The 25,733-nt window shown below is 40.5% G+C and overlaps 1 protein-coding gene across 4 annotated transcripts in view; it reads right to left on the reverse strand.

Moving 5' to 3' along the window:
- igsf9ba (immunoglobulin superfamily, member 9Ba) overlaps positions 1-25,733 on the reverse strand; it is a 91,484-nt gene that overhangs the window by 22,888 nt on the left and 42,863 nt on the right. For all 4 annotated transcript variants that reach the window (XM_033631464.2, XM_078167020.1, XM_078167021.1 and 1 more), the window contains exons 4-11: positions 22,875-23,026; positions 13,832-13,949; positions 9,767-9,908; positions 6,525-6,670; positions 3,830-3,972; positions 1,398-1,538; positions 1,177-1,296; positions 909-1,059 (exon numbers count right to left, since the gene is read on the reverse strand). In XM_033631464.2, the coding sequence (XP_033487355.2) occupies positions 909-1,059; positions 1,177-1,296; positions 1,398-1,538; positions 3,830-3,972; positions 6,525-6,670; positions 9,767-9,908; positions 13,832-13,949; positions 22,875-23,026 (1,113 nt within the window). The remainder of the gene's footprint in view (positions 1-908; positions 1,060-1,176; positions 1,297-1,397; positions 1,539-3,829; positions 3,973-6,524; positions 6,671-9,766; positions 9,909-13,831; positions 13,950-22,874; positions 23,027-25,733) is intronic.

Raw genomic sequence — 25,733 nt, forward strand, 5'->3', positions numbered from 1 at the left:
TAACTTGTTTTTAAAGAATACTAAAATCACAAGTTGTGCTCTTCCCTGTGAAAACACTGTCCTTATTTTGCAATCATGCATCTGTAACATATGCTGCATATAAATCCATGTTTCTAGCCTACAGGGGTCGAATATTTGATTACCAACACATAGATTTTTTGGAAGAGTCTAAAAATATAAGGCACAAATTTAAATGCTTCCGCAGGGCAGAGCAATGTGTGTACGGTAAGTAAAAGAATGCCTGACAGCACCAACCATCCCAAAAAACCTGCCTCGCATTGCTACTGCTATGCATATGTATATTTTACATCATGAATAATCATATGTCGGTAGACTGTTTTACAACTTTGTGCATTTATCTGCTTAAAATGGCTGCTATCACTGCTGTAAATACATCATCAGAGAACACAGCAGTTATGATAAGGTATTAGTTAAGACAGTTTGGATTATAGGTGTTTAAGAACACTTTCTACAGTGTTTGATTGAGGGCTTGTTGTACTACAACTTCTACACAGCCCTGTTTAAACGTAATAACCCTGCTTGCCTTTGTCGACACTTCATTCAATTTATCTCGGAGTGAAAAGATGTCCTTGGTCCACTGACTCAATAGACAAAGGCTGTAGTGGCAGTGTTTTAGCACACGGCTGGATACCACACTGTAGTTACAGATTCAGGCTTTTAAATTAACTGTATAAAGCTATTACAGATAAGATCTAATGAAATTTTAATGATGCCCAAGGGGAAATTGGGCAGAGGCAAGGTGTTTGAGGGATGAGGGTCTTATCATGCAAATCACTCAAACCACACACAGCAAAGTGGGATCACAATGAACTCAAAATAACTATGAAAGGTCAGTGAGTTAAGGAAATTGAGCTTTGAGCTGAGAGCACTGTGCAGATTTTGTGTACCGATGACTAGGATACGCGTGCTGGCAGTGATGCTTGTGACCACATTGGTGGCTACACACTCCCATTCTCCGTGGTCCTCCTTGCTGAGGGACAGAAACTGTAAGCTGCCACTGGGTAGGATGTTGTGCTTACTCTTGCTTGGCTTCCCCACCTTCAATGGACACAGAAATTACAGCGACATGGTTAAAAAAGTGCAAACAAGCATTTGCAGCACAGTGCGAAGGGTGATTTATTAGGAGATCTGTGATGATGTGTTGGTCTACTGCACCTTTCTCCAGGTGATGGTTGGTATATCAGGGTCTCCAGAAGCAGCACAAGGGATAACTAGCTCTCTCCCAGCCTCCTGACGGTACTCCCCCCCAGGCCTCACATTAAAGTAAGGGGGATCCTGGAAGAAAACACATAAACACCACACCCATCATGCAGACCTCTGCGCAGATCAGTGCATGCCAACACATGCAGAGGAACCAAACATGAGTAGTGATGTACCTTTAGCACCAAAGTGGCAGGGGGGGACATGCCCATGGTACCCAGGGCGTTGTAAGGCACACAGGTGTAGGTGCCCAGGGAGTCTTCTGTAGCCTCCGCCACCCGGATACTTCCATCTGGCATCAAGCTCCAACCGGGGTACTACAATACATGGGGGCATCTGTAATGCTTGATTTCAGGCTTTTTCCTGAAGGGACTGCTTTTGCAATGCAGGTCTGCCTTCAACAGCACATATTGTTGATATGACCTCAGTGACAGCAGATTAGATAGCAGATACAAAGAGCAGCAGATAGAGAGCTCTGAGCAAAGAGATACCTTATCAAGGAGGCACTTCAAAACAATTTGAACATGACAGAATTATTTGTACAAATAGAGTAATGCTTAAGTGATAACAAAATAATGGCTCATAATATGTAAAACAAGTCTTTATTAATTTATTTGTCAACAATTATTGCTCCTCCAGTGGGCACCCATAAGTGGATGCTGGTGTTTAAATAGATAATGAATACAGCAATTAAGTAAAACACAGTTTTAATAATGAATGAAATGTCTTCATAGAAGCACTAACAAACACTTATATTGTGGTACAAACTGTGTATTAAATGTTTGCATATTAAATACTGGATTTAAAGGTCCAGTGTGTGGGATTTAGTGGCATCTAGCAGTGAGGTTGCAGCAAAATGTGAAAATGTGGATGGCCCTATCCAGAGCCAGTGTTTCATTTGTCCATTCTAGGCTACTGTAGAACAACATGTCAAACTCTGTGAAAGAGGACCCGCTCCATATGTAGATATAAATATCTCAATCTAAGATAACAAAAACTAGGGCCGTCCTGAATACCAGTGTTTGGGTGTTGTAGCTTCAGTGAAAAATATTTGCGATTATTGGCTGCTTTTAGTAATGAGGTACATCAGTCGTTGCACCTAAAATGACGCAACAGTTAGCCATTTTGTTAGCATGCAGGTCATAGAAATATCTGCCTTAATAGCTAGAAAAAAGAATACTACACAAGACAACTAATCGGTTGCATACAGTTTTCAGGTGATTAGCCAAGCTTGTTGTAGATTTCTAGCATACCAGCTTCCTTTAGCATATCTGGAGCTCCACTTTTGGGGGTAATCTTTGCAAATTAACTATTCCAGAAGCTTGACTTCATCTTGCTAGCGTATAACGTGTGGCCAAACTGCCCCAGTTTCAGTAGTCCTGGACGGCTAGTCAGTGACATTAGATGAGAGTGAGTCAGAGTCACAAAACTAGCATTAATTTTAAATGTCCTTGTCTGAAAATAACTAAAACTAATGAGTGTTATACATAATGAATAATACTGGATAACTTTTAGGAGATTTGGGGTATTGCATATACGTACATATTGACTACCATGGCAAAGATTGAGGCTTTGAACATCTCGGTCAGCCGTAACGTAAACACAACAACTCTTAATTTTAAGTGATTATAAACTAATGAAAACATTAGGGATGCGTGCGATTAAGCTGTCTAAACGATTACACGTCCGCCCCCTCCCTAGAAGTATTAGTCGGTTCAACCAATTACTGTTTTATTCATGTACAAGGCCGCTTAACTGTCATGCAGCCGCTCGCAACTAGTGGGAGCTACAAAGCCGCCAGACAGCCCTTGAGAGGTCCTCCCACAAAACCAGCGCGGTTTGGTAGTACTTTGATCTAGAAAATGAAAACAATTTAGCATGTAGGCTGTGTCAGAAAATAAACTGGCACTCGACTAGAGCAATGCACAACCACATTCAACTTGAGCATTTGGATGAATCCTGCATGAAACGATAGCTGCTGCTGCTAGCGGTGCTCGCCACACACAGCCCAAATTGACACTGTTCACCCTCAGACGCTGTGATCCCGCCCGGTCTGAGAAGACAACGTGGCTCATCAAGACAATGACCTCGCAAGATATGTTTCCACTTAACTTTGTTGAAGGTAAAAGCTTCAGGAATGCAAGGATGTTTAGCCTGAATGTTCAAGTTCACATTCATACCGCACGGCGCAAAGTGTCTCGTACTTCAGCAGCATTTAAAATCTGACATGGTTGTTGGAGATTCTTATTAAAGACTTCAAAGGGCTCTTAATGCACACAATATATCTGGGACAATATTTCAAATACTTAACAATAAATAGTACTAAATTTTGAGTTTTCTGAGTGTTTTCTCTTTTTAGAGTAGTCGATTAGTCTTTTTCGTTTAGTTGCCAGGAAAATTAGTCGCCAGGAACATCGCTATCAAACATAGTTATGAATATTATATACCACTTCTGCCATTAAATGCCCCTAAATCCTACACACTGGACCTTTAAAGTCTAACCACTAAATCTGAACTTTCTCATGGATGCCGAATTAAATGTGACATTAAATGTGCAGTGACACAGACAGCAGACTGATTTATAAAAGAGTTAAATGAAGAGAATAACCTTCTCCACTCTGAGAGGATAGCCGTCTTTCTCCCACTTCACTGATGTCACAGGAGGGTTGGCGTCCACCGGGCAGCGGATGATGCCTGGCAGTTTCCGTGGGACGTAGATGACCGGGGGCATGTTAATCACTCGGGCAGGGTCTGGGTGAAAAGGAGAGATCAGTGTCAGGGATGCTCTTATCAGTTTAGTTTGATATGATCTAATGTGCAAACATTTCAAGGCAGAAAATGGACATGTGGTGTTTTACCAGGGCACATATTTATCAGACGTGCCAGAGTGGGAAATCACTTGTAACCGGCCAAAAATTCTCAGTGTGACTCATTTCTAGTCGTACTTTAATAAAAGCATTTTATCAGCTTTCCTAACCTTGAAAATCACTCTTATCTCAGCCAAAAATTTGGGAGAGCTCACGAGGTGTCCTAACCTGCTGGGAGTAGCCATGAGAGGGGATATTCTACAATCTGTGCGAGTGGAGGTGTTTTGAGAAGGCTTGGTAATAATAAGCTTATGAAAAGTTTGTTTTGAGACTGACTCACTTTAGAAACCGATGTCATCACAACATTGCACTTTTTAGAATGTGAAAATTACAGCTGTTTAACAATGATTCTGTCACAACAAACAGTTTCAATGGTCATAAATTAAACTGAGAGAGAACAGACTGTCATCTGCATAATAAAGAGTATCTCAATTTAATTGCACAGCTAAAATGTAATAAAGGGTCTCATATATAGCTTATTATAACAATTAAAGGCATACTTTTTGATCAGTTTTGTATCATAACAATGTGTGTAGTATGTGTAAATGCATTATGAACGTCCCTCCATCCTACCAGTGCCCAGATCTCCGTGTTCATCTCCCAGCTTAAATCTGCTAGATGACACAAAATGTGTTATCCCACTGGCTCTAGGGCTGTTGCTCCAACTACAGATTGTACTTCCACATTTTCGTATGCCCGCCAACATGGATACAAAGAGTAGAGAGGTGGATAGAGAGAGAACCAGCCTTTTGTCTCTCAAACTCAGACCAAACTCTGATGAAGTGGTACAAGTAACCAATGCTGTCAAATATAAATCAAGATTGTGTTACAGTATTGCCTATTTTCTGCCTAAAATGTTTTCAGAAGCATATTTTAGTGCTCTGTTTGGCTGTGATATGAGAATTTGTGAACAGGAAGTGGGTGCCATACTGTTTCCTGTATTGTAAAATGAATGCTGAAAAAAAAACCCCGCCATCTTGTTTTCCGTGGAAAAACAACCAAGCTTGTTTTACCCACCAGCAGGAGAGATTATTGGCGCAGTGCACTGCACAGTGCATTCTGGTAGTTGCAGGTTTTCTTCCTCTTTCTGCAGCCTTTTACCTCTCGTTTTCTCTGGTCATAGAGAATTTCAAAACTATTTGTGTCTTTCTACTGCATAGACAGCCCAGTTTTATGAAAAGACCATCTTTCCAGCAATAAAATAATTCTTCATAAATAATTAATGATAATATAACTATTGCGGGGCTATAATATTTGAGAGATGTGTTCACATTGTTATGGTGCATTTTCCAAGGCTGGGTGACAATACAGAAAAAAAAATTCTTTTTTGTAAGGAACATAAATTAGTTGTAGTTGAAAGGAGAATTAGTGGAAGATAAGATGAGGTGCTGCTTTACTATTATGGGCTGTAAAAGGATGTGTCATTGGTTGGGGCTGATATGATTCATTTACACTTCATGACTGTCAGTCAACTAGTTTTTTAATGCATGTTTGGACTACATTTATTCTTTTAGCTAGGTAAGTGGCTTCCCAGGGTTTGTTAGCAGTCGAATTTAGAATTGCCTATATCCATAAAACCATAAAACATTAACAAGCAGTGCTATTTTCTGCATTTTGTACCATTTTTTAAAATATCTGAAACCTTAACTGTCGTACAACTGGGCCCTGCGCCTCTCCTAGGCGTAGTCCCTCTCGTGGCTGAAAGTAAGTGTTAATAAATTACTCTCAAGTCCTACTCTAAGTATTTGAAGTCCTAGGTTAACTTTCAGCACTATTCCTGGGAGTGATTCTGAGATGCTTGATAAATATGAGCCCAGAGTGTGTTTTGCATGAAGCATCCAGGACACTGGTTTAATTATGGTCTGCTTTATTTGAGGCCAGTGATGAAATCAGTGCCTGCAGTGCCTGTGAATCCCCCAGGCTCTCTCTCATACTGTAGCACAGTAATCAATGACCAGCGGCAACTTGGGAGCAAATTAGCTCAACACGCCAGGGCTTGACGATGAAACGTCAGATAGCCAGGAGTGACGTTTTTCTCTCTCATCGGACAGAGCCGATGAACAGGAAGGTCACTGTTTCATTTTTAGGGGGAGCTGGATTCAAAAGAGACGAGGAAAAATGGAGTCTGAGGACGAGCCCGTCTCCATTTTTTTGCACACAGGAATGAGGCTGGAGTCGATATAGATACTAACTGTATCACTAAAATCCACTCAGAATATGAAAATGGTCAAAGAGGCTGAGTCAAAGCAAACTCTGTGACCCTCTGTCACATCTGACCTTGACATTCAGGAAGGTTACTTTGCATTACAGTGGCAGAACAGCGCTGCCAAATAATACAGCAGCCTCCATACTGCTGCTGCTGTTCCCCTCTCCTCCTCACACCGCTCACTCTCCCTGCCCCGCCCCCACCCACTTTGTTGCCATGGTAACACTCACACTGAACAGTCAGGTAGGCTGATGCCGAGGGCGAGATACCGAGGCTGTTGCTCGGACTGCAGGTGTATTTCCCAGCATCCTCCGGCTTGACCCGGAAGATGATAAGGGTGCCGTCGATGAGAATGCGCACTCGGAGCTTCAGATCACTGCAAGAAGACACACACACACACGCGCGTTTTGTCACACACCATGTTACTCAAGCACAGCAGCAGGACAGGGCACACATCTCTTTTCTTTGCTGAATTACATCAAGGTGCCATAAGAGAGCAGCAGAGAGTCAAACAGCAGCCGGCTCTGAGAGGAAGAACACAGAGTACAGAGCAAGAGATTCAAATAAATCTGCTAATTGCCATAATCGCCAAATGGTTCAGCCTTCATGCTTTCCCCCTTGACACCATTTAAAATTAAACACAGTAATGATGGAGCACATATTCTGTTTGTTTAATGAAGCTGCTTTCCTTGTTTCCTTGTGAAATAATTTTACCATATAACATAGCTCAAACTGAATATATCCTTAAATAAAATGATACCACTTTCTGATATGAACCCCCCTTTTCATCTTAAAATGGATTTATAAATGGCGAATATGTCATTTACTGGAGGTTTACAGATCAGTTTTAGGCCATTAATAAGAAAAAGATTTGGGCTGCTAGGCTATAAAAAAAATCCCTTTGACTGACTGGACCACATGAATGAACCTAAATCCATTCATCTACAACTTCTTAAGCATTTATTGATGGATTATGAACTTATATTACTGTATTTTAACCAAACACGTATGTGGTACTACTTGGAAAACCATCTGGTGTTTCTTATAACTGATCTTAGCTACAACATTAAGATAATATGATCTGCTAACTTGTACCTTTGGTGTGTTCTCAGATATCTATTGATGATTTGTCATGCAATGTAACACAATGAGTATCTTGAAAAGCAACTTGGAAAAATAAATAACCTTACACTATATGAGTGAATTGGGCAAATATTTGTGCGCAAGGAATGCTGTGGCAGCCATGATGTGTGAACTGTATACACTATATGTACAGGGATGAAAAATAAATACAATATACATGATTATATATTAAAATTCACAATATTATTCATTATCTTATTAATCATCGAAATATGCTTAAAGCTCTTAAAGCGACGCTCTGTAGGATATTTCTTAAAACAATGTATAGACTGATACAGAAGTAATCCGCTCAATCATCACGTATGACCCACTACAAGTGTGTGGCAGTGTATTTTTCTACAGAGACTCTGCCCTCTTCCTGTATTTTCCTGTTTTGGGACTTTTTTGGACGTGTCCTCACAGCGCTCGGGTGAGGTCGGGGCAGACGCCTGTCCAAAAGCAGCAGGCATCCAAGAGACACAGCACCAAAAAAACACATAGATAACAAGGTGAAACGTCGAACAAGAGTGAATCTGGGATTGGCTTTGACTTTCACTTGGTGGCAAACGTGTTTTCAAACTAACTGACAATCTGGTTCTGTATACCTTTAAACAGAGATGTTCTGATACCATTTTTACCTTACTGATATTAATTCTGTTACCTGAGCTTGCATATCGTTTGATACTGGGTACAGATCTGATACCATTGCACAAAAGAATAAAAATAAAAAATGAACAGCTGTATATTACTAACCCCTGTATGGATGTGAGATGATTGCTATCAATTTTGCATGACATGGCTCAGGTTAAACCCTTTGTAAAACATGAACAAATACATACAGAGAATGAATGCCACAGAACTTTTATCCAGTGTGAAATACTGCAAATTGCTAACATTTTGCTAACGGCTAACATTGCACTATTATTACTATTTAGGAATAAACTTTGAATAAGTTTCACACCTGGACAAAATGGCAGTTTTCCTGTAAATCAATTCTTCTTTGCCGCTCTAAAACAGTAGTTGCCAGTGGCTGCATTGAGCAACTTGCTGTGTAGGCTCCTGTTTTAGAGCAGCAAAGAAGAAGTGATTTACAGGAAAAGTGCCATTTTGTCTGGGTGTGAAACTTATTTAAAAATTAATTAATAAATTACGTGGTATTGGATCAGTGCATAGAATCTCACAGATGCCAATACCAGGTCCAATATTTTGGGCAGGGGCATTTGAGATACTGGTCTCGGTATTGGAACTAAAACATGGAATCACTTTATCTTACATTTTGTTAACAATATTTACATCTTTCTGACAACTACAAATCTTAAAAAGCCAGAATTTTCAGTGGCATCATATCCTATGAAATGAAATATACCAGTGCTCATTTTTAAGGTTGGCACATACGCAGGCTGTTTTTGCAGAGTCTCTGTTATTGTTGGTTGCCCAGCAGACTCTTTGGGTGCTGCTGAACATGATACTCACTATTATCCCATTAATGAAAATTCACCACAATCAGCCCAGGCCGTTCAAACGCACTGTTTGTACGAACACCTGCGACAAGTAATGCACCATAATTCATATATATCCCACATAACCACGAGCCAGTAATTCCTGTACAATCCGTGTAACTGGGAAGGCTATGGGACCAGTGCATTAACAGGAGTAGAGAAGGAAGTAGTCTGCATAAGGAGGCAGGTTGGGGTGGTGGATGGGTCACAAAACACAGGACTTACGACTTCTTACGTAGAACTACCTTATAAACCTTCTTATCCTACCCATCCTGCAAGAAAATTAAAAGAAAATCAAGATTGACGCCATGAAAGCTGTTTAAAATTAGATCGGACACTTCAGTGCACTTCCTCTGTGGAAGTCCTTCAGACACTTGTTTTCACTGCCAGTCAAACGCCTGTTCACTTGTTCTTCCTTCCCACTTGTTCTGTCTGTCACTTGTTCGCTGTAAAACCCTCTCAGACTCTAAAGACCTGCTCTGGGGAGTCCGCGGAGGTCCTGGCTACGCTTCAGAGCATCACTGCATGAGAGGCATATGATGACACAAGGCCTGAGTCAGGTGGTATTGTCATCAGAGCGCACTAACTCGCCTGGCACTGTCCAGACAGCCCCCCGCCAGGCGCGCTCTTGCTGCCTCTGGGGCCGCAGTAGGACAGGACACCAACACACACACACACACACACACACGAAGGGCTCAGAGACACACAATGTCACCCACATCAGAGAAGCTCTGGGATGAATGCAGCCTGTGTGATGGCGCTTTAAATGCCTTTAAGTCTTAACCTCACCCAGGTTTTTTAACTGTTTCCCTGCAGCTACAGTACAGAAGTGAACTTGATCATAACTTTACTTCTTGAAGTAGACGTTGTCCTCTTCCCAGAACCAGGTGTAGGTCAGGTTGCCAGGATACGCCTCCGCTTGGCAGGTGAAGAGTGCATTCTGGGATATGTTTACAGTGACGTTTTCTGGTGGAGAGACGATGTATGGAGGCCCTGAAAGAGGCAGACACAAGTGTTTTAGTTTGTTGTAGTCTTCAGATATAATCTGCAAGCTAAGCTGATATGAATAAATAGTTTCTTCTTTACACATCCATCAGTTACAGAGCAACATTTGCATTCACTCAGAGTCGTGTTTCCAGCCACCTGATGAATGTAACTCACTCTCGTTTTAGCTTTGTTTTTGGTCTCCACCAACTCTTGAGGGAAATATGTGACTCTCTAGCTGCTAAATGCTCCACTATGTTCACATGCTAGTTGCTAACTGTGTCTGTGTGCTGTTTTGGGCTGAGCAGGTGGTGTACAGTGGGGTTTTTGGGCTTTGACCGTGAAAACAGAACCCTGCTGCACCCAACATGAGTTTCTTTAGGGAGGAACTACAAATATTTTTTTTACTTAGCCCCTATGAAATGGTTGAACTATCCATTCACAGTGTGCATACATTAAAGTGAAATAAGACTTTTTATTCACACGATGGGCAGATTATGAGACGATGGGCCCCTGGGCGCAGATATACAAAAGGCCCCACCACCTCTCCACCACAGGAACAAAACCCAAACTTTGTAGTTGCTTTGCCTAATTTTTTGTTGTTGTTTTGCATCTCTTTGTGGTCTTTTCTTGTCTCTTTGAGGTTATTTTGAGTCTCTCTCTGATTGGTACAAGTTGATTTGAGTTACATTTTGCAGGTGAAGGCCAGGGGAGCCCCTGACATTTTGGGCCTCCGGGTCTGTGCCTGGAAGGCCCATTTAGTAATCCATCCATGATTTACACATCTGTTTTTATCAGCAATGTTTAAAACCCATTTTACATACAATATAAACATTTACTTATTCATTCAAAAGAGGAGTACATGAAAAAGGCAATAAATAGTAAGATAAAAATTACAAAAACTCACATACTGTATTATGCAGGCCATTCTTTACAAAAGAATATCAGACCTGTTCATCTGTGATTTGGTGCAACAGCACAACAGTTTTGTTTTTGTTGGATAAAAAGTATCATTAGATCCTAAAACATCCTACTGAACTATATGCAGGCCAGCTCTGCTTCCACTTTGGGATAGTGGATATTTCTGTCAGTAACAGAGTGAGAAAGAGCACACACTTTGTTTTATTTACAATATATCACCACAGTCTGAGGTGAAATACAGTGACCAGGCAGCTACTGTTACCTTAACAGTAGCCAGCGTCGGAGCTTATGCATGCTTCACATTGTAACCTCCTCATCCCCTGAGGTGCTCGAGGTTTGCTCTTAACTCTCAATAAAACAGTAGAAGCCATGAAAGGTAAGCTGTCTTTTATGAGTGGGCCCAGATACAAGCCTCCTGGTTATTTTCCTCTCAGCGAGCACGGCTTTAATGCATCAGGTGGGACCGCTGACGGCACTGTGTGCCTCACAGTGTCTCACATAACAATTAAAAACAGATCACGGGAGTGAGAATCATGACTCCTCAGATATCTGCTTGTTATTGCTCTGAGTCTTAATCATACCCCGCATTTTATTCCACAGTGCTTTTCACGCCAAATGTTCATCCAAACTCAACTACAGGGCAAAATGTTTTATTTGTTTCTTATTCTACCTGACAACAGGTTTTATAGTGTTACTTAAAGGGACAGTTTGGATTTTTTTGAAGTGCGGTACTTATCCATAGTCAGTGTATTATATACAGTAGAAGTCAGTCGGCATGCCCCCCAGTTGAAGAAGCAGACTGGAATCCGACATGGAAGCTAAGTAATGTACTGCTGTGGATGGGGGCCAACAGCAAAATGTATTTTAGCCACCTAAAAAAGTCCCACCTAAAAAAATCAGAAACGGTTTAAGTTTAAGCTACAGTATATTAAGAGTATTTTTACCATCTTACCTTGCCATCAGTCAGCTCATTCCAATGGGGAAAACGTTAACAGCTTCAGTGCCCCATTTATGCTCTTGTGAAAGCCACCAGACTCCATTAATAAAACCAATTTTCGCTCGTTCAACACGGGAGCTGCTGGTGAACCACTGCTTCTACCACTTAGCTATTGTGTTACTGTGTGACATCGGTGAATCCGAACTAACCACTTTTTATGCCAAAGTCACATGATAACACAAACATACTAATCGATCGAGGCAGTGGTAGACCAGCAGCTCCTCAGTACAGCGATGTTAAATCACTGTTTTTCTCAATGGAGTCTGGCTTTCAAGAGTGCGATGTAACGGTTTCTGTTACCCATCACAAATCAGTGTCTGACATTAAGGTAAAGCATTGAAAATACTCTAAATACAGCATACAGTTGAAGTGATATTGATTTTTTTAGGGAGTTATAATACATTTTGTTGCCGCACCATCCACAGCAGAATATTGCTTAACTTCCATGTCAAACTCCAGCCTGCTTCTCCGAACTAGGGGCATGCCAACTGACATCTACTGTACGTACTATATGCACTCAAATCAAGTAGCTCTACAATAAGAGATACTTTTATGGGTTCAAATATTCAAAAGTCTTTTGTGCAAAATGTTTCCCTCTGTGTCTTAAATTTGCAATACATGCAAAACTAAAGGAGGAAGCCTGTTACATTTATTTTGGGATTGTGCAATACTTATTTTGGCCTAATGATTTCAGTCTGTTTTCCAATGATTATAACAAACTATCCTCCCCAGCATATGCCATTAGCTTTAATGATGGGAACACTGCTTGCAAAAAAAGTGATTCAAAAACTGACTGGTTTAAAAATTGATTCTGTTAAATATTTGAAAAAATATATTATTTTAATAATTAAAAATGTCTCTTCATATGGGACAAATTTTCAACAATATCTTGGACAAGAAAACATCTGACATTTTCGAGAATTTAGTTGTAATATTACAAGAAAAATGTTGTCATATTTAAAGAATAAAGGGGAAAAAAAGTCTTCTGTATCAAATATTCAGTAACTGTACAATAGACAATCACACCTATGTAATGCAGTCATCCCAATCCAATCAAAATCATTTGGTTCACTTTATCATTTTATCTAAATTTAGTCTTTTCTTGAAAAATTCTGACCTAATTCTGGACATATTATACATTGTCAGGCGTTCCTGCATGCAGAGGGGAACGTACAGGTAGTTTTGTCCTGCTTTGATGCGATGGAAAGAAAAGAGTCCACAATTGAGCCACCACTGCCGCAGTGTGTTGTGGGTGAAAGAACGGGGGTATCGTCGTATTAGTGGCTCCACTGGAGGCCTGCAGACTTAATGCAGTTGCATCACACGCACGGCTGGTTACACTATCCACTGGGTTACAACACAATGATTTTTTAATGTGTGTTTGCAGTGAGTGTGCACATGCATTTACTATACAGGGAACAAAGGGGAGAGTAATTCCTCCGCCCTGTTTGCACCTACAGAAGTCAAGCATTAAAATAGACCTGACGCTAACTCGACCATAAAAGCAAGATGCTCAGTTGCTTGTTAAATACACACTGTTAACTCCCTGCTGTATCGGGAGAGTGAGAGCGAGCACTGGAGGCTGGTATCACAACCATCTATCTGATCTGTGTCTAGCAGAGAGCCTAGTTAATGGACCGGAGACAGACAGTGACGCTCTCACAGACAGATCCTGTTGTACACACATGGCTGTGCACAAGAGCACGCACACATGCACACACACACACACACACACACACAAGCCCCAGCCTGAGCTATTGACTGACTGATACAGACTCAGAAGGTATGTTACATACATCAGTACACCAGAGAGTTGCATGGCTCTGCTTTTAAACGCTGCTACAGTAAGGTATAAATAATAAAACTACTTCAGCGATGCAGATGCAATATTTGGCCTCAGGAGGAAGAAACTAGGAAACATGTGTTTCATTTCAGAATCACACTCATTAACACTTATTAATAAGCTCTTAATCAGGGGCGTCCTCTCAGTGTGATTAAGCTATTGATACAATACCTTGTACCAGCAGACGGGTAGTGTGGAGCACCTCTCCCTGGTCACTGTAGGCTCGGCATGTGTACGCCCCTCTGTCGTCTCTAGTGATGCCAAGGATGGTTAGACTGCCATCATGTACCTGTGGTCACATGCAGGGCAGACAGATGAAGTCTCTGACACAAACCATTAAAATGATAATGTGATAAACAACAAGTTTCAGGTTGTCAAATACAGTGGCAGAGGAAAACTTCAGATTAAAGGTCCAGCAGTTAAACGATTGGCAGAAAAGTAGCCTAACCAGCAGCAGTTTTGGTAATCAAATAATCATTTAAGTTGTTCTCTAGGCAAAAAAAAATCAAACTTCATTGATTCCAGCTTCTCAAATGTGGATATGTGCACCATTTCTTTGTCTTCTATGAAAGTAAATTGAATATTACCGCAGCGGTGCCTGGACAGTGTGACGTGTGTGGTTGTGCTGCTGCCGTGGTCCTGCCAGATGCCTCCTGCTGCTGCTGCCATCATTAGTCATTAGTCATACTTCTACTGTTATTATACACATATGACTATTGTCACACAAGTATACTGTCTGATATTAATACATACTTTCAACATATTGTACCACAGTAGCCAGAACTATAACTATAATATTATTACTTTCATTAATGTTGTTGTAAGCTACTGTCATTACCTGCATCTCTCTCTCTCTCTCTCTCTCTCTCTCTCTCTCTCTCTCTCTGTCTCATTGTGTCATATGGATTACTGTTAATTTATTATGCTGATCTGTTCTGTACGACATCTATTGCACGTCTGTCCGTCCTGGAAGAGGGATCCCTCCTCAGTTGCTCTTCCTGAGGTTTCTACCGTTTTGTTTTTTTTTCCCCGTTAAAGGGGTTTTTTTTGGGGAGTTTTTCCTTATCCGCTGTGAGGGTCTTAAGGACAGAGGGATGTCGTATGCTGTAAAGCCCTGTGAGGCAAATTGTGATTTGTGATATTGGGCTTTATAAATAAAATAAATTGAAATTGAAATTGAAATACTATCAAGATTTTTATTTCTGGTCTGACATAATAAGCAATATGTTGGATATTGTAAGAGGCATTTTTCACTACTTTCTTACATTTTATAGGCTGTAAACAAATAATTGCTAAATCAAGAAATTAACTGTCAGATTAAACAATAATGAAAATGATTGTTATTTGATCCTTTACTTGAGAAAAAGCAGCAATACCACATTGTAAAAAACACGGCATTACACTTAAAAGCGTTGCACTAATATGTTTCTTATGTACATTAGAAGCATTAATAAAGTATATTTATATGATCAAAAGTAAAAGTACTTCATGTAGAAAATGTGAGAGTTAAACTATTACACAGTAAATCATTAGATTATTCTGACTAATGCATTAATGTACTGTTGTAATTGCTTGAAGTGAAGCTGCTTTTTAACTAATTACATTTTTTAAGGGCTGCGCCTCATAATTATTTTCATTATTGATTGAGGCATATGTAATTTGCACCCAGGTGTGTATTCCCGGGTGTCCTATCAGCTGTTAAAGTTTATGTGCAGAGTGCCGTCAGCAGCTTCATACATCCTAAAAATTAAATGTAATATGTCAACTAAGTCTAAAATTTATAAGCCAACAATGACTCACACAGTGCCAGAGTCCCCATCTTCTGTTGAATGTCCCGGGCTTGACTCATTCAACCACTACATTTTACTCCCTCCATGGTCTGTGTTTCTCTTCGTACTACGTCACCTGACATTCAAGCAGTTTTTTTTTTTATTTGTGATTTTTTTTTTCTTGTAACTTTCCCACTTTATTTCTTAGAGAATATCTGAGACGAGGGGGGGGGGAGAGAAATGTGACTATTCTCACTTGGGTGCAAACAGACACTCCAATCAGTTTAATTGAGTCTATTGTAAGTTTTTTTTTTAAAGAGAGGCAGAAAACATATTTGCTTGAGCAATTACTTCATTATATTCACCCTTCTTTGTGTAAAATCTTAGTTGCTGCCAAACTTTGAAGCAAAAGTACAATATTTCCCTCTGAAATGTAGTGGAACAGGTGTAAGGTGGCATACAACAGTACAGGTACCACAGACTTGTACTTTAGTAAATGTACTTAGTTACACACTCCCACTCGAGTAACTCTGCGGTGAGTCTCCAAAGAAAACACATCAAACACTTAAAAGTCATGAATGCGTCATGCTTTAATTAACTCTCCAGATCTGATTCCTGCATGTTGTAACCTTGGAAACGTCTAACCCCATGTTGCTGCGCGTCCCCGTGTGCAGCCTCTGATGAGAACCAATAAGTGGCGAAGAAACACATTAACCAAACCTAATAGAAAAACCCTCATAAATTATGCAACAGGTTGCGAGAGGCTCTGTCCATTCAAGTCACACACAGCTGTAGTCTGTCCATTCATGCAGCTGAGGGGGAATCTGCTACGCCTGCAGAATTATTCCTATTCATCTGTCTTCCCAATATTTTAGAGCCCAGAGATGCTACTAGCGGATTGACACAAGCTACATTTAACTTCTGTCGGTCTGCTGGCAAACTGCATCATCATCATCACAGGATAACACTTTGTGTTTCACTGTTGTGTAACATACGACACGTGTGGTGTGCTGAGAGCTCCGAGTGTAGCCTAAACACTGGAGTGTTGTGAAGCATCGATTTGTTGCTTGGAAGGAAATTTGTATTGATTTAAAAAAGTTAGAAGAGATGAATTGATTAAAACTGTCTTTATTTTAATTACACAGCTGCAGTAACTACTGTCTGGCTGATTTGGCATGTTCTGTGTTCCTGAACATACCACTAACTTTCACTAACTGGACATTGTGACACTTTTTAATTTCATTTTCACTGACGATGATGAAGATGTGTGTGTTTTGAATGAATGTGTCCTTATGTCTGGAATATGATTCATGGGCTAGGACCTCTCCGTAGCACCACAATTTTAATTTATAACAGTATGTTTTACTTTTCCCAAAAAAGCTTCAGCAATGTGGATATTGCCTTTAACCCGACTGCAATTTCCATAATATTTTGATTAATTGTGCACCCCTACATACAGCGGAGACCCACAAACTGCATTGCCCGCAAGCTAACAAGTAGCTTGCTCATTAGGAAATATGTGAAATAATCAAACTACACTCTCACTTAATGTGATGTGCCAAGTAGTCAGTGGTAGTGGTGCCCTAGGCGAGCCCCCCCCCCGGCGTTCTTCTTTTCATGTTCCTTCTCTCCACATCCACTCCTATCAGTAGTGCAGTGGTAGTTGAGTGGGCACCAGGGCGCTTTTGTCATTTTGACATGATAACGATACAGCGTGTTTCGGGGTTCGCATGTCGCACCCATCTCCCCCAGAGAACAGGTAAAGTGTAACAAGCTGGGGAGGGAACCCAGAAGGCCTTATGTAATAGTGTTATAGTATTACAAAAAAAAAAAAAAAAAAAATAGTAAAAAGAAGCAAAAGATTAACATTTTGAGCTTTTCTTCCTCCATTCGTGGCGGCCCCTATGAATGACGGCGCCTTTAGCATTCGCCTATACTGCCTGTGCCACAGGCCAGCACTGCTAATACAGTAATGACCTGCATAGATTAAACTTCCTGACCAACCACTGTGTTGCTTTTTTTGTTACCAGTTTTTTAGCAAAATACTGCATAGCCAGCAGAGGTGTAAATCCCAAGTTTTGTCACAACACCACATTATACTGATTCTTTGGATAATTGCTGATATCACACAGTCAGTCACGATATGGTTTGATTCAATATAGGGGCCTGCAAGCTATATGAAGACAGTATCAGTAAATTGTCTTCTTCTTGGCTGCCATTGTCTGCCTGGTACTAGTCTTGCTTTGATGTTTGAGAAGAAAAAAATGGATGTTAATGGAGACACAGATTGCCATGGGAATTTCAAAATAAATGCGTATCTCAAGGATAACAATTTGTCGGTGAAGATTCTCAGTCACCCAGGTCATGGTAATCGTAAGTGCTATATCGTAGGCAACTGGACTTGCTTGTGTTTCTTGAAGACTTTTTCGCCTCTCATCCAAGAAGCTTCTTCAGTTCTAAATGACTGGTACAGAGTTGCAGGCTTTAAATCCTGTGTGGGTGGGAACCCCTGCAGAGTCGTTAGGGTCAAATGTGAGCTCTTAGTTTAGATAACAACAATGTTTTCACACTGCATCAATGACATCGTTGATCACTGAATCGATACATCTATCCAGGTTGATGTATTGTTACAACACTAACGACCCCAGTGTTGGGGAGTGACTCATTACATGTAACAGAATTATGTTGTAAAATTACAGAATAAATGCAATTGCAACCAGTTACAGTAACTAAAAAAATATGTAATTAAGTCTAAATGTTGGTGATTAAAAAAAAGGTTACATCTAAATAAATACTTTTTTGTTAAAAATATTACATATAGAATATAACATTCATACTATTGCTTTGCATCTTTTCACTGTGCAGGTATGTCTTCTTTTGGTGTATTTCGGGTCAGCAAAGCCATTGGGACAAATTTAAATGCCACATTTATGTACTGATGCGTTTAGGACTTTTCAGCTTTATTGCCCTGTTTAAAACATTTGTTAGAAAACTAATAATAGTAATCAAATGTAATAAATTACATTACTTTGATGAAGTAATAAAAATAGTTACATAACTCATTACATGTTTAACAGGGTAACTCGAATCTGTGACGTATACATTTCAAAAGTGACCTTCCCATCACTGCCGGCAGGTGAATTTACCCTTATTTGCAGAAATCTTCTTTTTTCTAATCCTGGGATTTTATGACGCACTGAATTTATCAAACTCAAATTAAATCTCTTCCAGTGCAGACACCACATGCAGCAGTGACTGTAGCAGACTTCCACAGACAGTAAACTGAACAGGACCTGATGATATGTAATGGTCATCAGTCCACTGCAATACTTTCTGTGCCAGAGCTGAACTCAATCCAAGGTGAGGGGGAGAAGATTAAAGAACAGGAGGAGGAGGAAGAGGAGATGAGGGGGGAAATGGGGACAGAGGGAAAGCAGAAGCAGTAGATAAGGTGAAGCATGAGATGAAGGCAGAATCTCAATTTGTGTCACACTTCACTGACACATCCAGAGAGACTGATACAGGCTTCTGAAACATCAGGAGGTTGCTGTTGTTTTTCTGCTTGCTTATCATCTGAGTGCACTTCAGGGAAGATCCTTATAATCCCACCAAGTTTTCCATCCTCTCCTCCAAAACTGTTTTGTTTAGTACCTTTGTTTTATGGCCCTTTTCTACTGTGCAAATAAAGTAATAAAGCAAAGAAAGGAGGAGACGGAGGATTCCTCCTCCTCTCCACTAACCCTGTCTGTCACATTCCTGCCTTTCTCCATGACGTCTCCATGGATCTGATCATGTGGGTGAGCAAATTTACCCTCACGCACACACAAACACACGCACTCTCTTCTCACCAGAGGAAGGAGCTTTCCCAAGTTTGTGCTCGAACATACACTCCGAGCGGCCAAATGGATGACGGCAGCTGATAAATGCTCTGCTTCAATATTTCCTCCGTACATAACAGTGCAGCTAGTGAAGTATGGCATCGGCTCTAACTAGATTTTCATTTTTAGTGTAACATTCATATTAGGACTAATGTAAAATTGATGCAGGAGAAGGAGATTAATAATGCATCAGAATGTTGTCTAATCATTTACTGAGGGAATGGTGTTAAAAGGAGGCAACTGCAGGGAGAGAAAAAAAGGGAAAATGAAAGAGAAAGGAAGAAGAGGCTCTTAACAGGCGCTGCAGCATGCTCCTGTCACTTCCTGTATCACACAGGCAGCTGTAAAGAGTTGATAGCAGCAGACTGCAATATCAGTGACATATGAGAACGTGAAGGCATGCAGAAAAAGGAAGGAGGCATCCACCTTTAGGAAAGTTCCAAAAATTATTACAAGCAGTGTGAAAAATGCCCTTTAGCACTACTGTTCTTATATTGCGTATTCAACATGTTATGTCTGCTGTGATTTAATTTTCTGTTTACCTTGACCTCCCTCGTTTGCTTCTAATTCCTGCTTACGCAAGAATGATAATCGCCAGAGTGCCGGTGTGAACTTGCTGCATTTGAGTACTCTCTCCAGCTCCACGTGTAGGTGGAGAGAGTACTTGTGGTAGTATAGTGAGAGCCAGAGAGCAAGAGTCTCTCCACTTGAGAAGAAGTGACATTTGCACCTTTTTACTCAAGATGCAAAACATCCCGTGGCTGATGCATCATCGTCTGCCGAAGCTTTTGGTGCTTGTGAGTCATCTGTAATGAAACAGCGTGTTAAATGTCTTTGATTCTATGCGACTAATGCCACGATCCAACCACCTGATGTTTTATTGTTGATGGTTTATGTTGCTTGAGACATTTCGCTGCTATCAAACCACACTGAAGAGGTGCCAGAAATATCTTGTCATGACATCAGACTGTCTGCTTCTGGGAGTTTATCCACAGGAATAAAAGTCATGCATCACCACACAACAAAGAGGGTTTAGAAATGTGAGGTGGGCTGCCAGTAGCTGTTCTTAACATTGTTTAAGTGAGTCAAGGTTTAGTTTTACAGGGAAGCAGGAAGAGCCTGACAGACAGTTTTACCGCTACGATCGTTGGCTGTTCTCATTAAGCAGTCAGATGTCTGCAAAATTTAACTTATTGTCAACTAAAACCATACAGAAATCAGTTGAAAAACTGAAATACATACTTCTAATTAACTGACTCTTCACTTAGCCCTGCCCCTCAAACACAGACTGGCCAATTATACCGTAGCATCGGCCACCTCTGACAAGGGTCTCATTTCAGATTTCAGGTTGGTTCTGTGGATTTCAAGCTAAAATCGTGCCTGTGGCATGTGTTTTAATGACATCCGTTACCTGGAGAGGTTGGAAGAAGATATACGTTTCTTCCCTGTTCCAAAACCAAATCACACCCCGAAAAATGTAGGGTTAGCTAGCTAGCCACTGAAGGTATAGCCTACTGAATGTATACATGTATTGATCTCTGACATATCACTACTGTCGGTAGTATGTGTATGGTCTGGGTAGATTGTAAAACTGATTACCCTTGTGGGATAAATAAAGTTGTCTGAACTGAACTGAACACATGCTACTTTTGCTTTTCGATTATTACAACAGTGAATAAAGACCTACCCTGCTCTACAGGAACCAGTGAAAGGAAGAAGGGAAACTCGATGACATTCAACCAGCTGTGTGTCATTGCAGTGTGTGCAGATGAATGGTATTAGGCTTCTCTTGGAGCTGCTGGACCTGCACCGCCAGACCTTGGCTGCTAAACCTCTGACGGCAGACAGAGCTCCAAGGGAAGCCAAACACCATTCGTCCGCACACATGGCGATGACACACAGCTGGTTGAATAACTGCAAAATTTCCCTTTATATTCATCGTCCTCTGTCTTGATCACCAGTGATGTTGTGGTTCACTTTTACACTGTCATCTGTATAGTTAGGCTTTAGCTTCAAACACATATTGCAGACCCCTCTGTCAGCTTCCCTTTGAAATCGCTTTTTCGTTTTTCCCAAAATTTGATAATATTTCTTCAGGGAATGCAGTTAGTTACAGTGTGGGCTCCATGTTAGCTCTGAAAACTTGATGGACCATCACAAAGGGGCGGGGCTTAGCGAAGGGCCAACTGAGAACGTCTTCTTAACTGTACTCTAAGAAACTCACAGGACCAAGGGCGATCTCAGCCAGCATTAGTGTCATGAAGAGGCTGCAGTGGGCTGAGTTGTAAAGTAAGGGGATACTGGTAACTATGGAACTCGAATACCTAAGAAATCCAGTGTTACCAGTAGTGCCATGCTAGCTTGTTGGGAAGGGAGCTAAATAACATGTTAGTTAGGCTCAAGGGGTACCCACAAGTCTCCCCTTTATAGACCCCTCTCCACTTTATGCTACTCACGTGCAGTTTTGAGCAAAAAACACAAAAGTTTTTTCCATGCATCACAAATGTTATTTTTGTCTATTGTATTTGAATATTTAAAACAGTATGGGAATTGCCACAAATGAGTATGACAAGACAGCTGAGACTCTAATGGAATCAGTGAGCCCAATTTAATTTATGTGTGATGATGTTAACCTCCATAGCAGCCATTTTATTGAAGTTAGACCATTCTTTTAAATGGACATCACTGTATAAAATGACCTGTAGTGACCTCTAGGATAGTTGCAGCGTCATTTACAACCACAAACTAGAGACCTCTGGGATTCAGAAGATGTAGCTTTCATAGGTATATTGACAATAAAGAGTTTTCTTAGCAGCTACCAAATCGGGAGTGCTTGTCATCTAATCCAATTCTAAAGAAAATCTCACAAAAAATTCAAATGTTTTTGATACTAAATCACAGCACAGATTTTTTATGAGGTGTTCCTAAAGGTCTTGGTTTCTTAATGTAGTATTTTGTAGGGATTTTTGACCATTTTAATCAATTCTCAAGTGGTAAAAATGCTTTAATTTAGCACCAAAACTGGGTAATAAAGACATAACTGAGTCGTGAATTGTCATCATATACTTCCATGATAATGTTCTAAGCCCCTATACACTTTGAGCTTTAAAAGTTTGAATAGGTGCCTAACCAACACAGTGTTTGTTACATATTTTTGAGTAAAAAAACTTGCTTTGCTGTATCTCTTAATCCTCAGCTTTCAGATGATGTATATCACGTCTATGTGGCATAAACTTCTGTTCTACTATCCCCCCCCTAAAGATCCCCTATGGTGGGTTTTCAGTGGTTAACTAACTGTAAGTTTCATTTTTTGTTGTCCTTTGGCCTAAAGCCTCAGCAATACACATTTCAGAAGCATGAGCGTATATATTTAGGGTTTTGTCACACAAAAAAAAGGGCAGCAAAACAACAGAAGAAGCTGATATTAGCCTGAGTGAGACAGAGTCCATAACATACTTCCAGTACAGATGGACTCAGTGGATAACACCATCTGTGCACAAACCCTGCTTCTATATTTGCACACAATCATAAATTAGAATTATGCCCATTATTCATCATCAGTCTTACCGAATATTTTGCATTGGTAGCGAGCTCCTCCCCCTCCCTCAGCCAGCTGATCATTGGTTTTGGATTTCCCTGGGCAGAGCAGCTAAGCAGAGTGCTTCCCCCTTCCTTCGCCTCCACATACTGCGGCGGCGTCGCTGTAAATGTAGGGGGGGCTGTGGGCAAAGGGAAAATAGGAATCACGACATCAGTTATGAAATCTTAAAGGACAACAATAATCATTACACTACATTAAAGCCTCGTGCCTGCTGTTGTGTTTGAGTTTGAGATAATGTTTGTTTTCATATGCATCTTTATATAGACTTTCAGCCACACTAGCAGCTCTATGGAGGGCAGTGTCAGTCGGTCCACCACTTAAGTCCAAACTGAAATATCTTAACTATTGCGATGAAATTTTGTACATTTTGTACCTGAGGATGAATCCTAATGACTTTGGTGATTCATTAACTTTTCATCTAGCAGCATCATCAGGTTAAATTTTGAGTTGTTCAATACTGAAAAACCTGCAAAACTAACGACATTCCCATCAGTCTCAGCTGTACTTTGTGTTCAGCACTACTTAGCAATATGTAGCATGCTAACACACCATACTAATACGGTAAATGTTAAAATCATCAGCATTTTAGCACTGTCATTATGAGCATGTTAGCATACTAATGTTAGCATTCAGCTCAAAGAGCTGTTAGACTTAGGCTGTAGACTCTCAGACTGGTCTCCAGAGTCCAGCAAAATATGATGAGCATAGGGATGTTGAAACTCTTGATCTTGTTTTGCATATGATTTCTGGATTTAAGTCTACTCTTTACTTACTTCAGCTGCAAAAATGGACCAGTTAATCAGGACACAGTGTACTCTGTGGAGTGATGTACTATATTCTATAGCTTAGAAGTACAAATATAACACGCACAAGTCAAAACAGCACAAAGCTGCCTCCAAGGGATCGAGTCCTCATCAACAACAGTTAAAGTTACCCGTCACATACACATAAGCAAAACAATCTCTCAGTATATGTAAGACGTCAAATGCAAGTGGTTACATATCAACAAACCAGCAAAGCCTACATAATTTTATGCATAATCAATGATAACAGATTCAGAAAAATAGAAATGTATGGCAAAGTAGCATGATGTCTTATGCCCAGTTCAGACTAAAGATTCACGATGAGACGAGTTGAAACAGGAAACTATTTGCAACGCGCTGTTCTGCAACGTTCTAAAATCCTGCCAGTTCACACCAATGCAACTAGATGAGACGGAGTACCATCTCTATGCAACAACTCTCTGTACCTCCATTCTGATTTCCAGCTTTTCAGGCTTATTTTGTGGCTGAACATAATTTGTAGCTTCTTAAAATATGAATGAGGATAGTGATAGTGAGATACTGGCTACAGTTGCATTTGTGGTAGTGATGAAACGGTGGAAACCAGAAACAAAAGGAGCATTAGATGGACTGTATTCATAATCAATACGGGACAATAACATATATATATATATATATCCAGCGGCAAGTAATCGGTCAGTGAGAATATGTGTGTACTTTAGGTTCTAAAACCAGCTGCCAATGATTAGACCAGCAGAGTTGCGGGTGACACCATCAGCCAGCTTTAGTCGAGCTCAGACTGGCCAGTTCACACCGCTGCAACTTTTCTCTGCAAAATTCTTAAACGGTTTCATCTCGTTGCTAATGTTTGGTCTGAACTGGGCTTTAGAGACCCCCCAAAATTTCACAAATCATGTTTTCAGAGGAGCTCGTGTCTTATTAAAGGAGCCAAGCTCCACCCAGCTGTCCTGTAATCTGCACCCTGGATACCATTATGTTGGCAGAGATGACAAAATTATATCTGACCTTATAACCACAGTTTGACAAAAGACTTGTCGGCATAGGCTTTTTACAAATGTAAAACCTTCATGGTTTACAAATACAAACATTAATAGCTGACCTTGTTTGTTTCTGTCAAAAACTTCTTTTTTTTATAGCAGTGGTCCATGAGGAAAATGCTTTCTGGGCCACAGGGGATTTTTTTGTTGCAGTGCTGTTGGTGGCCATTGGGACAAAGTGGCATCAAGGCTGAGCAGCAGTATTCAGCTCTCCTAACACATGCATGAGATAACGGGTGATGCCACAGCTTTCTGAAACAGTGAGACACCACACTGAACAGGGACAAGTGATGCTGACAACCATCCCTCCGTGTTGCCATTTATTCTTCACAACCTACAGACACCACTTAGCAGCATCACTGCATTTCCACCTGATGTTTCTGAGCTTCACTAACAGCCACAGGGGAGCTCTTCCCCACCTACTGCAGGCCAATAAACTGTAGTTCCCTCCGCCAGCTGCTTTCAGTGTTTCAACATAATATTTTGATTATAAATAGTGGCACTGTGTTTAGTAAAAGAGGAGAAAAAAAAAAAGGCGCCGCTATACAAGTGGGTCACCGCTTGCCGCTGGGAGTGCTGCCATGCTTCAGACTGCACACAAGCACCTGGCATGGAGTAAACAAATCGCCCAATTATCACGTTTAGACATCTGCCTGTCCATACTGCCCTCTCACTCTCTAACACTCATCACATTAGATGATACAGTAGACTGATGGAGATTAAATGCATGACTGGTTTATATATTGCTTACTCATGTGATTGACGGGTCAAGAGTTACATTAAAACGATCATGATGCATCATTATAGTTATCAATGGGCAACATGCTTCACTTTGAGTTTGTGCTTTAATCTTAAAATATTTTACTAATCCTCAATGGTAGCTATGATCAATCTCTATTATATAAAGTTTCCCTCCAGACACGCTGTGAAATAACTATACTGATCTGTTGTTGGAATACAGGAAGTGGCCAAACCGAGTGTAACA

The sequence above is a fragment of the Epinephelus lanceolatus genome, chromosome 4 (genome assembly GCF_041903045.1).
Source record: "Epinephelus lanceolatus isolate andai-2023 chromosome 4, ASM4190304v1, whole genome shotgun sequence".
Lineage (NCBI taxonomy): Eukaryota > Metazoa > Chordata > Actinopteri > Perciformes > Serranidae > Epinephelus > Epinephelus lanceolatus.